The sequence below is a fragment of the Drosophila suzukii genome, chromosome 3 (genome assembly GCF_043229965.1).
Source record: "Drosophila suzukii chromosome 3, CBGP_Dsuzu_IsoJpt1.0, whole genome shotgun sequence".
Classification (NCBI taxonomy): Eukaryota; Metazoa; Arthropoda; class Insecta; order Diptera; family Drosophilidae; genus Drosophila; species Drosophila suzukii.
Window position 1 is genome coordinate 78,410,342 of NC_092082.1, and position 13,367 is coordinate 78,423,708.

Here is a 13,367-nt window from a genome sequence, read left to right on the forward strand (position 1 = left end):
CTTTTATTAATTTCTTCATAAAAACAAGATTAAAAAAAAATTCGGACAAAATAGGATTTATTTAAGAGTGATTTTTAATGCTCCTATGATATATTTTTGGCGTATTATGTAGTTTTTAAAAGCAATGAAGTGTCACAGAAATCTTCGAAGGTTCTGGCGAAGGTTGGTTTGATAACCAACCAAAAATCCGTCGGTATCACAAAGTCTTTAAAGTTTTTAAGTCACTTTAGGTAAAATGTGCCCTTAATTATGAAACAATTTATAAACAGCTAACTATTGAAACATTTTCTGCAACATTTACATTTTATTTTGTAAGAAAAGTTTTCTGTGTCACCTATAAACTTTTTGCTATAAATTTCATGGTTCAAATTTCGAATTATAATCTTATTTGATAATCTTATTTTAAGCATTACCATCGATTTTAAAAACATCATTGATTTAAAGGAAATGACTCTAAACTTTTCCCACAAAAATATGAAAAGGGGATCGGACCAATAAATATTTATTTAACTATTAAAGCCAATAGAAACCTTTTACAAAAAAGTTTAGTTAATAGGCCTTTTGAAGTAGAATCAATGCAAATAAATTAAAGAAAGCCTATTTGAAATGACCGAAGAATATTCCGAAATATATTTGAAGGCTATACCCAAGTAACTTGGCTATGTATATCCAAATCAATATCAACTATGAGGACTTAAAAATCTGCCTGAACGAAACATAAGTATTTTGTAAACTTAAGCCCCAGTTTGGCACATCTTCAATATCTTTTTAAATTTATTATTACAAATTGTACTTTCTCATTTTCGGTGTATTAAAAAATTTTGAAATTTTAAGCTCAATGGGTATTTCTGTCAAAGTTTAATATATACTTTTTGCTGCCGAATTCAGTAAGAAAACGAAATACTTACCCAGAATGCCTCGACCTTTCTTTAGTATATAATCATTTGTTACAATCACTTAATACGAGCTTCGAAAAAGTCACTTGCCGTCGGCTCCAAACGCAATGGTAATTCAAGAACTCGATTAATATTAAAATTGACGATTAGGTGCAATAATTGGTAATGGCGAGATATTTGCCACCGGGCTGCCTAATGTGACTCCGATTTGATGGTGGCTATAATTTAAAGCACACAGTCAATGGGTCTGGCGCGGAATTTTTATGAAAATTGCACATTAAATCTTTGTTTTGTGGCCCAATAGTCTGTCGATTACAGGGTTATAGTTCCCGTTGTCGTTGTAAATGCTCGTTGTTATGGTTGTTGTTGGTTTATTATTTTAACACTTTCGAGAAAGAGCGCGCCGGCGGTGGCCGAGTGTTAGAGCCAGTTTTTGGCTATGGTTTTGGAGTCCGAGGTGCGGAGCGTCATCGACTGAACTGAATGGTGTGCGAGTTCTCCGCTGTCTGTGAATCGCTGTTAGTTTCCAGGAATCGCAATCGCATGGCCCACTCACACTCACACTCGCCGTCAGACTCAGATACACTCGGATATACGACGCCGACGCCAAGAGTCACCCAGAGCGATGCCAATAAGGCTATGGGCGATACCTATACCTATACCCATAGCCATAGGAAAATCGGCAAGAACAACAACGGCGAGCGTGACGAACGCGGGACGGGGTCCAAGAAAAACTTCGACTTCGGCTTCGGCTCTTGGGATCATAAATAGTAGATAAACAAATAAATAAGGTGGCGTGGGGAACAGCCTAGATATATGACGGGCATATATCTTTTTTCGAACCGCACCCGCACCCTTAAAGGCACATGCACACCCCACCACAATATTCCTCGATATTCTTCGATTTCGGTTCTTGGTCTTATTGGGGTTGCAGCTCCGTTCCGTTCCAGATACATAAATTCGCCGGCGACAGGAATCAACCACCGACCGTTGACGCCCCCGCCTCAAATATCCGTACTCGTATCCATATCTGTATCTGTATCTGCGCACTGCGCCCTGCAAAGCGAAACAGTACCAGTCACTTGCCCATGGATACAGATACGGATACACTCCGTGCCACGTCGAAAATCAATCACCATCGACATCGACGGATGCATTTTATCGTGCGCAGACTCCGTTTTATGAAGCCCAACTTTCAGGGTGGATGCCCACATATCGCATGTGCTTACATATTTACTTTCCCAGCACTTAGGGGCAGAATATAGGGGACATTAATTCACAAAGGCTGTCCAGATAAAAGGACGACCTGCCGAATAAGTTTGACCCTCAATGAAATCGAAAGTCCTTAATGTACAATGGAATAATTACAAAAGTCTTTAACCTCTGACCAAGTCAAAACCATTGACTTTATTTGAGTTGCTTTCATATTCACTTTCTTGTAATGGTAAAGCATGTGTTAAAATTTTGTATTTGTAATATTTCAGTATTGCTAAGAAGTGTCTTGTTTTATATTTCTCATTTCGGACCTTCAGCTATTCAATATTTTAATAATAAATTTTAATTTCTATATATTTTTCACCCCATAGTATCCTTATTAATAGATTTCTTTGCTTATATGAAAAAAATCGCTTATCAATAAATATTGGCCCAAGAACATATACACTTTATATAGAGTGTTCGGAAATGGCACCAAAATGGTAACATCCTTAGCAAGGGTATAATAAGTTGCAACAATGTTTATGAAAATGTGGAAATGTTTGTAAACCGAAAATGGAAAGTAAGTTCCGTAATAAAATCGTACTACTGTCCACAAAATGACCGGATTGTGCAGCCTTGTGGGCGATCTAACTGGACATGGATGTGTGCTAATAGGAAAGCCCACAAAGGTAAGAGACCAGAACTCACACAGTTTGTGTTCCCAACAGACCTTTCTTTAGGTGTTGAGCAGGGGGTGGAGAGGAGGTCTAGAATGGTTAAGGGGTACCGGACACAGCGCCATCGACACGGTCCACAGAACCAGGTGTTTGCCTGCGAAATGTGTTGCAAGCTTTGTGTTTCACAGACTGCGGACACTTCCTTAACCGGTGCCAAGATAAACCGCTAAGTGACTGCACAAACAACGCGTGCTAGAGTCGTACGACTAATCCAAATTGTTTGGGTTCCCTCCCTCAACACATCCATGTGAGGTACTTTGCGAACGAAGGAGGACAGGTGCGCTAAAATCCTATAATTGTGGTAATACTTCTCAGTTTGCCTTTAAATAATAATGTAATATATTGTAGCCTTTTTTGATTTCAAATGTGCTCATGTTACAATTTTTAGTTACACTTTTTCAAACCAAGTTCTTCGAATTAATTTAATATTTTTTAATCCTTTAAAATCCCCATTTATATACAAATTTTAACACAATGCATGGAAATTCCAACGCTAAAACCCCATCTGTTGGTTTTTTTAAAACCTCCGCTTACTTTTTACCTTACTTAGACAGCAGAAAAACCTGACATCCTTTTAAAAACCAATTTCGTTCTTTATTATAATATAATGAGTAGATCTATTCAATATAATCACTTTTTAATATAACTTTGCTCTTATATCTTACATTTTTCAAATATTTTTCGAAAGTAAATAGACCTATTCATTATAATCATTTGTTAATAGATCTTCCTTCTTTTATATGAAATTTTTAAAATATAAATAAAATTATGATGCTTAAATTATTGTCTTATTGTAAGGTTTGTAGAACGGCAATAAGATCTAACTGGAGAAGTTGCCCTAATAGCGAACTAGGCAAATCGGTCACGCACTTCTTTTGCACCCACTCTCCTTGCTAGGTGACTTCGAGTCAAATATTTTGACGGTTTGTCAAAGAAGTGACAAGACAAACCCGCACCGGAACCGATAACGCGGTGCCCCAGAATTTGGCTGCCTGGATAGTTTTTGTTTCGTGTTCGGTCTCAACTCGGTTTCGTTTCTTCTTAAGTGCCGACCGTGTTAAAGGGGAAATCACACATTTGGCCCGATTTGCATTTGCTTGCGATTCCAGAGACCCGAGAGACCTTAACCCGGAGATTTACGATACCCAACCGATCTGGCAACGAAAACACGGCCACATTCGGGCTAAAACATCTTGGTAGTTTTCAGTATCCGTCTGAGGTCGATGTGCGAAGTTGTCTCTCCAGGTTTGAGCTACTGTTTTGAACTCTCTATAAGACTGATTCCCCCGGCATCAAAACGGAATTAAAGATGGCCATTGCCGCGAAATAACCGCTGCCTTGGCACCGGACGTCTTGATACTTATCGCGAGAAAATGGAAAATTCGATGTCGCCATTAACATTTATTGCTACTTTGGGAAAACTCGATTACACCACCACCGCGCACATTGCAATGCCATTGCACAGCCGCCATTTTATGAGACGCGCCTGGGCACTTATGGCATCATCAGGACCTCGAGGGGATGATCCGGGCCAGGATGGCAGGATAGCTGGGAAGCTGGAGAGCTGGCAGTCCTCGTAAAACGGATTTTGCGCTTAGTCAGGATGCGTGCAGCAGTTTTATGGACCGCTCCGGCACTCGGGAAAATGTATACAGTTTTCCGTTTACAACCTTCGCGCTCCACTGCGCCTGCAGCCTCCGTCGTTTGCCATAAAATATCGAAATGTTCGCAGCCATAAAAGTTTATGAGTGCAGGCACCCAAATTGGAACTGGCCAAGCTCCGAGATCCAGGACACGGGGTGGAAACTTGTCAGAACTTAACATTCGGCCAGCTGGCAAGGCAAACTCTCCGGAAATGGATAAGTATGTGGCATTCTCGGTGGTCACCATGTTCTGGCTGCTGGTCGCCATCATTGGATTCGTGGTATCCTACAGATACGAGGAGCGCGGTATCATCCGGTGCTGTGTGATCCTCACCGCCGTCTGCTGCTACTTGGCCTGGCTGGTCACCTTCCTGATGCAGCTGAATCCTTTGGTCGGACCGCGGGCCAGCCAGAAGATTATCTACGGCATAATGACCTACTGGCCCAACTCCTTTGTCCACGACCAAAAGGACCCATAACACTGCTGCAGATTGTATATTTTTAATGTGTGAATAAAAAGAAATTGTATTTTACAGGCCCACAAAGAAAATATTTCAGCTAATTTAGAATTATTAGATATTTTCCACATTAGTAAAGCGAATAACTCGGTCCCTAAAAGATAGATATCAAAATTCAACCAACTTCAAGCAACAACCACAATCTTAATCTTATCTTTTACAGTACCGCTTAGATTTAAACACTGAATGGAATGGAATTCAATAATAAATTTAACTAATCTCAATAAATAAAAACATTGGCAGCAACACTGATGTTCAACCATATTTTTCTTAACCTTCCAAAAATCATTTAATTTATTACACCTTATAGAAATATATTGTAGAAAACTTGTTTTTAAAAATGCCAAATTGTCTCAGATCTCTGGATCCAGGCAGCATTGCAGCTCATCCACAAAATCGACGATCTTCACGAAGTTAGGATGCCTTTGCAGGCACTCCCCAATTAAGTCAATGGTGCTAGAAACACCTAAGGATTGGGCAACATTAACGCCGTATGTTAAGGTCTCCTTGGGTTCCTTTCTGAGCAGATATGTGCTTTCAATTTTATCAGGGTGATAGGAGTGAATGATGGCGCATAGAGCTCGACCACTTGTCCAGGAAGCACTGAACTCGTACATGGGAAGACCGTAGGGTTTGACTTTCAGTTGGCACCAGCGGAGCAGGTTAAGTCGTCGATCGCCAAAGGTTTTCCCCAGGTACTTCGGTATCCCAGTGGAAGTGGAAGCTGTGGATCCGACTATTCCTAGACCGACTGCGAAATATCCATTAACCACAGATTTAACCTGATCCCTTGACGAAACCCGGATCAAACACATATCAGAGATAGTAGGAGTCAACAGAGGAAAGGGCTTGTATATCTTGTCCCATACAGCCTGGGAAAGCTGCGGTATCTTCACAGGATTCTTTGACAAACGACGAGATGAACATTTAAAGCAGCTTGTACTTGGTTTTAGTACCTTGGTTGGCGGATCTTTCAGACAGGTCCGCTTCCACATCTCTCGAACCATAAATAGGTTGTTAAAAACGGAATCCAAAAGCCGGCTCCATTTAAAGCTGCAATCCGGGAATTTAAGACGGTTGTAATGAGATAAGATTTTGAGGGACTTCTTAATGACGTTAAGGGTACGTTTCCTCTTTTTTCGTAGCCGCCGCATTTGATTAACTTCGGAAAAGCTGTCTTTTTGTAACCCATGTCGCAGCTTACCTTTCCCAAAGCGAAGGTCATCTATGTCCTTCTTGATCACGGATATTGAAGACTTGGCTTTCACCAAAGTTACTTTTTCCTGACTAAGGCGGTGCTTTAACTTTTTAAGAGTTTTCTGCTGCGAAAGGTTTAGCTTTGATGAGTTCATAATGGGCTTTATCCCTCGATTGGAAATTTTGCATTTCCTTTTGTCAACGTGCACATTCCACATCCGCAGACTTCCTTCTGTATACTGACTTTTGGAAAATTGCTTTTGGATTTCCTTGAGTTTTTCATTCTGTTCAGTAAGGATCCTTAGCTTGAGCTCAGATTGCAATAGACTTTCCTCGAGTGCCTTGACGCGATCCTGCTCCTCGGAGAGCTGTCTTTCGGCGGTCAGCTGATCATTACGTGCCTGAAGGACCAAAGTCCGCTCTTTCGATATCATCAACCTGTGACCTATTATTTCCAGGTCCCGACTTTTCTCTGCACGTAACAACTTCAGACGCAATTCATTCAACTCATCCGTGGGACACTCATTTAAGGGAGTTTCCGTGTTTATATGGACTGCATCCTTATATAAATCCTGTGATGGGATCCTTGGGGATTCCCTGACTATAGTTTCAAGCTCAAAGAGGACACTGTTAACGTGTAGCTGAAAGACGGATTGATTCGCCTTGCTAAGTCTTCCCTCAGTCTGAAACAGGGGCAGGATCGAAGAAAGTCGCCTTATGTTCCGATTACCTGGAAATATATATTCATAGAAAATTATGTCATTCCTAGCAAGAACTCACATTGTGCCAAGATTACGGAATTTGCGGCCTTGTCCTGCTCGCAAAATTCATCACTTTCCACAAATCTCTCCCGCATGGACCTCGTCAACAATACTATCTTCCCCAAACAGCTCCTTATCACAAGAACTTCATTGCCGCTCCCATCCCCAGTTTCTTCACTTAATTGCGTCTCATTTTGATCCTTCAAATCGGACAGCATGGCCCTTATTTGGCTTACATGTTCCTTTATCAGGGAACCCATCGCCACTGATAATTAACTAAATAAATGGTGGGATATATCCAAATAAAAAACCTCGAGATTTTTTTTGTAAAAAATTATGACATTTTCAAATATAGCTACTAAGAATTTAGTACGGATTATATGAAATGATGTTATAATCTTGACCGATCGACAACTTAAAACCGAAAGTAGTTTGCTTTTAAGTTTTAGCCAAAGTGCATATACATATCTAGACCCGTCACTTGTAGAGTGGGATACCTCTATGATTTTATTGAATTTTCATGTTCGATTTTTCAGTATTTCCAAAGGCTTTCAGAATGGGAACACCGAACTACACTTCTAAATTCCATATCTTTGTTAATTGGATCGCGATCATCAAGTGGGATACCTCTATGAATTTTTGGTTCAATTCTCTTATAATCTACATTGAAATATTTCTATTATACGAGAGTCTCAATTTTGACCCATTTTCATGTGCGATTTTTCCTAAAATCCAATGGCTTTCAGAATGGGAACCAAAAACTGCACTTCAAAATTTCATAACTTTGGTAATTGGAACGCGATTATCAAGTGGGATACCTCTATGATTTTGTGGTTGAATTCTCTTATAATCTACATTTAAATATTTCTATTATACGAGGGTCTCAATTTTGACCCATTTTCATGTGCGATTTCTCCTAAAATCCAATGGCTTTCAGAATGGGAACCAAAAACTGCACTTCAAAATTTCATAACTTTGGTAATTGGAACGCGATTATCAAGTGGGATACCTCTATGAATTTGTGGTTGAATTCACTTATAATCTACATTTAAATATTTTTATTATACGCGGATCTCAATTTTAACCCATTTTCATGTGCGATTTTTCCAAAAATACAATGGTTTTCAGAGTGGAAACCAAAAACTGCGCTTCAAAACTTCATAACTTTGGTAATTGGAACGCGATTATCAAGTGGGATACCTCTATGAATTTGTGGTTGAATTCTCTTATAATCTACATTTAAATATTTCTTTTATACGAGCGTCACATTTTTGACCCATTTTCATGTGCAATTTTTCCTAAAATCCAATGGCTTTCAGAATGGGAACCAAAAACTGCACTTCAAAATTTCATAACTTTGGTAATTGGATCTCGATTATCAAGTGGGATACGTCTATGAATTTGTGGTTGAATTCTCTTATAATCTACATTTAAATATTTCTTTTATACGAGGGTCTAAATTTTGACCTATTTTCATGTTCGATTTTTCCTAAAATCCAATGGCTTTCAGAATGGGAACCAAAAACTGATTTTCAAAATTTCATAACTTTGGTAATTGGATCGGGATTATCAAGTGGGATACCTCTATGAATTTGTGGTTGAATTCTCTTATTATCTACATTTAAATATTTCTAATATACGACGGTCTCAATTTTGACCCATTTTCATGTGCTATTTTTCCTAAAATCCAATGGCTTTCAGAATGGGAACCAAAAACTGCACTTCAACATTTCATTACTTTGGTAATTGGATCGCGATTATCAAGTGGGATACCTCTATGAATTTGTGATTGAATTCACTTATAATCTACATTTAAATATTTCTATTACACGAGCGTCACATTTTTGACCCATTTTCATGTGCGATTTTTCCTAAAATCCAATGGCTTTCAGAATGGGAACCAAAAACTGCACTTCAAAATTTCATAACTTTGGTAATTGGATCGCGATTATCAAGTGGGATACCTCTATGAATTTGTGGTTGAGTTCTCTTATAATCTACATTTAAATATTTCTATTATACGAGAGTCTCAATTTTGACCCATTTTCATGTGCGATTTTTCCTAAAATCTAATGGCTTTCAGAATGGGAACCAAAAACTGCACTTCAAAATTTCATAACTTTGGTAATTGGATCGCGATTATCAAGTGGGGTACCTCTATGAATTTGTGGTTGAATTCTCTTATTATCTACATTTAAATATTGCTATTATACGACGGTCTTAATTTTGACCCATTTTCATGTGCTATTTTTTCCTAAAATCCAATGGCTTTCAGAATGGGAACCAAAAACTGCACTTCAACATTTCATTACTTTGGTAATTGGATCGCGATTATCAAGTGGGATACCTCTATGAATTTGTGGTTGAATTCTACGCGGATCATTTAAATATTTTATTTATTTGAGGGTCAACTTTTTAATCCATTTTCATGCTCGAATTTTCCGTCTTTCTAGGGGCTTTCAGAATGGAAAGCAGAAACTCCATAACTTGAGTTCACGAATTGAACAGCGGCCGCTTTTTGAACTAATATTAAGAGTGAAACGCCACCTATATGTATGGCAACCAGCTTGTGTCTATGAGCGTTTTTAACTGCTCACACCCCTTAAACCCCTGGTAAACCAACCCCTGAAACTAAGACCCATTATTTTCGCAAAACCCTTATTTTAAAATTTGTGTATATTCATATTTATTTTCTAAATAATATCAAAATTACACAACGAGAATAACATGATAAAACATAAAATACTTATTAATATCTGTGAATGAAATAAAAATTGTTTATTAAGGAGATGGTTTTTAAGGAGAAGAAAAGTTACCAACCTGTAGTAATTTGCTTTGAAAGGCCCGGCTTTGTTTAAGCCCATGAATTTTGCCTGCTCGTCCGTGAGCTCCGTTAAATGGGCATCGAAGGTGGCCAGATGCAAACTAGCCACGTATTCATCTGGAATTACAGAATAAATTGATATTTATTTGTATACTGGATAAACAGACTACCTACCCATTTTCTTTGGCAGCAAATAGACATCCGATTTGTATCTTCCTGGCGCTGAGAAAAGTTCAATGAGAGCCAGGGCCTGAGTGGAGGACGCCACGGATACCACAAACGAAGAAATTGTGGAGCAGGAGAGATTCACCAGTCTTCCCTCGGCCAGCAGAATGATCATCCTGCCATCGGGCCAACGGATGTGGTCAACTTGGGAACGCACTCGCTCCCACGTCAGCTCCGGGGTATGCAAGCCATTCTAAAATGAAAATAAAAATATTAAACTATCTCTAGGATACCCAGGTAATCCCTGAGTACTCACCACATCAATCTCCGAGCAAGAATGTCCCATGTTGCACAGGATACAACCATTCTTCATGCGGTTCATGTGATCCCGGGTGATTACATTTTTGTTACCCGTTGCCGTGACCACCACATCCACGTTCCTTATGACTTCGTTGAGCCGCACCACCCGGAATCCATCCATGGCAGCTTGAAGAGCGCATATGGGATCCACCTCCGTTATATAGACTATGCAGCCTTGACCCTTTAGAGACTGGGCACAACCTTTGCCCACATCCCCATAGCCACAGATCACAACTTGCTTTCCACCAAACATAATGTCCGTGGTGCGCTTCAGACTGGCAGGAGATTATATAGGAAGAATATTATTAGATCTATATCAAATAATATTGTATACTTTAATGTTTCGAACTCACCTGTCGAGTATGGAGTCGCGACACGTGTAGAAAGTATCAAACTTGTTCTTGGTTACTGAATCATTAACGTTGATGGCCGGAACGGTGAGTTTTCCCCCCTTGGAGAGCATGTACAGCCGATGAACCCCGGTCACGCTCTCCTCCACAATGCCCCGGATGGCCTTGAAGTACTCCGGGTACTTCTTCAGCATCAGGTGCGTGGCATCCCCGCCGTCGTCCAAGATCAGGTTGGGCTGCCAGCCTTCAGAGTAGATGGCTTTGTCCAAACACCACCAGAATTCCTCCTCTGTCTCCCCGCGCCAGGCGAAGATTGGGATTCCCGCCTCTGCCAGAGCAGCGGAAACGGCGTTTTGGGTGGAGTATATGTTGCAGGCTGCCCAACGAACAGAGGCACCCAGTTGAACCAGAGTTTCGATCAATACCGCCGACTGCGCATTGACATGGGTGCATCCCACAATATGGGCTCCCTTCAGGGGCTTCTCATCCTTGGCCCTCTTCCGCAGTGTCATGATGCCCGGCATCTCCGACTCCGCTATCTCGATCTCCCGCCTTCCAAAGGCGCTCTTCGAAATGCTCTTCACGCAAAAGTCGGTCCCGCCGGAGGAGTTCCGCTGCTGGTTGTCCTTCGGAGAGATCTCATCCTCATCGGAACTTCCAGTGAAACAGGCTGTCAGGGAGATCAATCAATTTATTTAATGTCCTTAATATTGTATATTATTAAAACGAAAGTAAAAGAACTGATTTTTGCCAATGTTGTAAAAGTCTTTACGTTGCATAAGAACAAATAAAATTGAAATTTAGACCATTATTACTTGGTTATCATAATTTATATAATAACATCACATTTTTTTGGTCATTCAAAGTTGTGTACTTACTGGAGCTAAACGAACAGGTGGAGACATCAGAAAACCGTCGAGCTTCAATACTGGACTTCTTCACTGCCGTCTATGAAAATATATGTATGATCTTATTAATCAAATGAAACCAAAAAGAAAAGTGATCTATGTTAGCCTAACTCTGTTTGTAGGACTTAAGATAACAGCTGCCAAGTAAACAACTTAAGAGATCACTTAGTTTATCTTCAAGCTAATGTCAAAATAGGGGTAAGTAATTATCCATTTCTATAAATAAAATTTTGTACAGTAACTAGCAACTATGTTGCATGGAAGCTCTTTACCCGTATAGTTTAATGTATACTCGTGCATATTTTAGCATGATTTCCAAGTGTTAATAAATACACAATACAGCTAATCAATTTGATTAGGCTCCCTTGACTAACTAGATACCCCGTATAATCAAAGGTAATGGCACCGATTCACAGGCTCATGAATTTATTGCACTTTCCAATTAACAAATTGCCATGGACCACAAGGCATCCAAAATCGCACATATGTATAGTATATGGATTGATCAATTTCTGATGAGAATCTCATTTCTGTGCAGTTTCCAGCCAAATCTAGATTTAAGTGCAAAGAAAAGCCGAAGGGAATACATTCGACTTCATTCGGCTTCATTTAGCATACCGGCGATAATTCGTCGCGCCAATTGATTCAGAGAAGTATGAAATCGCGAATATATGTAGATTCCGAATCCGGACCGCCATCGGTTGCTTCCCGGAGTGTATGTAAACAGTCGAATTAATGAAATCTACGACTGTATACCTTGTCCATTGTGTCTATTGTTGTTTACGTTTCACTGGCCATATGGAATAAACATGAACTGTATCTAGAACATAATATTTTTCTACGATCTTAACGAGCCAGCAGATCAATCTTTTGATTAGAAGTTGCAAAGTCTGCAAGGCTAATATATGTAAGATTTATTGGGGCCATATGGTGTTTTGTATATCTGGGATTTTCTTCAGTTTACACATTAATTTTGGGATAATTAAAATTGCTTGACCCCCATTACAGTTCCTTAATTAAAGGTGTTTTACTGGATTTGTCATGCGATCACTTTCACAAAGGGTATTAAAAGCTTCGAGGTGAATGTCTCGCATTAATTTATTGTTCAGAGAGCGTCTTTGGGGCTTTGTTGTTTGTTTGCCGAGGTGTCACGTGCTGTTTTTATATTAATCGCCAAGTTCAGCGATAGAAACGAGTTGTGTGAATCTGGCCAATCCACCTACTGGCTTTAAGTGGCTAATAAATAATCACTATGATATTATTCCCATTGTTATATTTACCTTATCAGCCAAGCTCAGGTCGGCAAACGTTGTCTCTGGCATTTTGGACATTTTGAAGGCACTGAGAGCCGATAAAAAAGAAAACAAAAAGTAAAGCCAACAGTTCGAATAAAAACAAACAAGCGTGTCAGTGCCAGAAATTATTCAAAAAGAGCGAACGACCTTCGTGGACTTACATTTAGACGTATCCGAAACAGGTTATAAAGTATGCTCGGCTTTGTCGCGCTTTGTTCCGACTTCTTACGTTCTATGCACCCCGGAGACCAGCTCTAATCATCCAGTGCAAGTGTTGGATATCACTTAGACTACTATTTTATATCCAATATGGTATATTTGGCGGAGGCACAACGTCAGTTCGGTTGGGGATCTCCGATCAGACTAGATTCGCCCGCGTTCGAATTCAAACGAGATCGCCAATCGATCGATTTCGTTCTCGGTCTGTATTTGCCTTATGTATTTGTATCTGGGCCGATCTCCGATCTCCACGGACCGTCCGCTCACGACTGAGGCAAACAACAAACTGACTCACTG

General features: G+C 39.8%; 3 protein-coding genes across 3 annotated transcripts; 1 reads left to right on the top strand and 2 right to left on the bottom strand.

Moving 5' to 3' along the window:
• The first annotated feature begins 4,068 nt into the window (after nt 1-4,068).
• Nucleotides 4,069-5,151, top strand: VhaM9.7-d (Vacuolar H[+] ATPase M9.7 subunit d). The gene has a single exon (XM_017088079.4). The coding sequence runs from the start codon at nt 4,575-4,577 to the stop codon at nt 4,950-4,952; it is 378 nt and encodes a 125-aa protein (XP_016943568.2). The 5' UTR covers nt 4,069-4,574; the 3' UTR covers nt 4,953-5,151.
• Nucleotides 5,152-5,255: 104 nt separating this feature from the next.
• On the bottom strand, nt 5,256-7,338 carry Actn3 (alpha actinin 3). The gene is made up of 2 exons (XM_017088076.4): nt 6,969-7,338; nt 5,256-6,918 (listed from the first exon to the last, which is right to left on the bottom strand). The coding sequence occupies exons 1-2, from the start codon at nt 7,207-7,209 to the stop codon at nt 5,345-5,347; spliced, it is 1,815 nt and encodes a 604-aa protein (XP_016943565.4). The 5' UTR covers nt 7,210-7,338; the 3' UTR covers nt 5,256-5,344.
• Nucleotides 7,339-9,607: 2,269 nt separating this feature from the next.
• Nucleotides 9,608-13,355, bottom strand: AhcyL2 (Adenosylhomocysteinase like 2). The gene is made up of 8 exons (XM_065865827.2): nt 13,013-13,355; nt 12,837-12,897; nt 11,527-11,596; nt 10,652-11,318; nt 10,255-10,573; nt 9,948-10,191; nt 9,770-9,890; nt 9,608-9,705 (listed from the first exon to the last, which is right to left on the bottom strand). Exons 2-8 carry the CDS (start codon nt 12,885-12,887, stop codon nt 9,699-9,701), a joined length of 1,479 nt encoding a protein of 492 aa, XP_065721899.2. The 5' UTR covers nt 12,888-12,897; nt 13,013-13,355; the 3' UTR covers nt 9,608-9,698.
• Between the last annotated feature and the right edge of the window lie 12 nt (nt 13,356-13,367).

Excerpts from the sequence above, each read along its gene's own strand:
- VhaM9.7-d (XM_017088079.4), top strand. The coding sequence starts at position 4,575 with ATGAGTGCAGGCACCCAAATTGGAACTGGCCAAGCTCCGAGATCCAGG.
- Actn3 (XM_017088076.4), bottom strand. The coding sequence starts at position 7,209 with ATGGGTTCCCTGATAAAGGAACATGTAAGCCAAATAAGGGCCATGCTG. Across the intron at positions 6,919-6,968 it reads TTCCGTAATCTTGGCACAAT|GTAATCGGAACATAAGGCGA; the intron begins GTGAGTTCTTGC and ends ATATATTTCCAG.
- AhcyL2 (XM_065865827.2), bottom strand. The coding sequence starts at position 12,887 with ATGTCCAAAATGCCAGAGACAACGTTTGCCGACCTGAGCTTGGCTGAT. Across the intron at positions 11,597-12,836 it reads ACCTGAGCTTGGCTGATAAG|ACGGCAGTGAAGAAGTCCAG; the intron begins GTAAATATAACA and ends ATATTTTCATAG. Across the intron at positions 10,192-10,254 it reads CTTGCTCGGAGATTGATGTG|AATGGCTTGCATACCCCGGA; the intron begins GTGAGTACTCAG and ends TTTTCATTTTAG.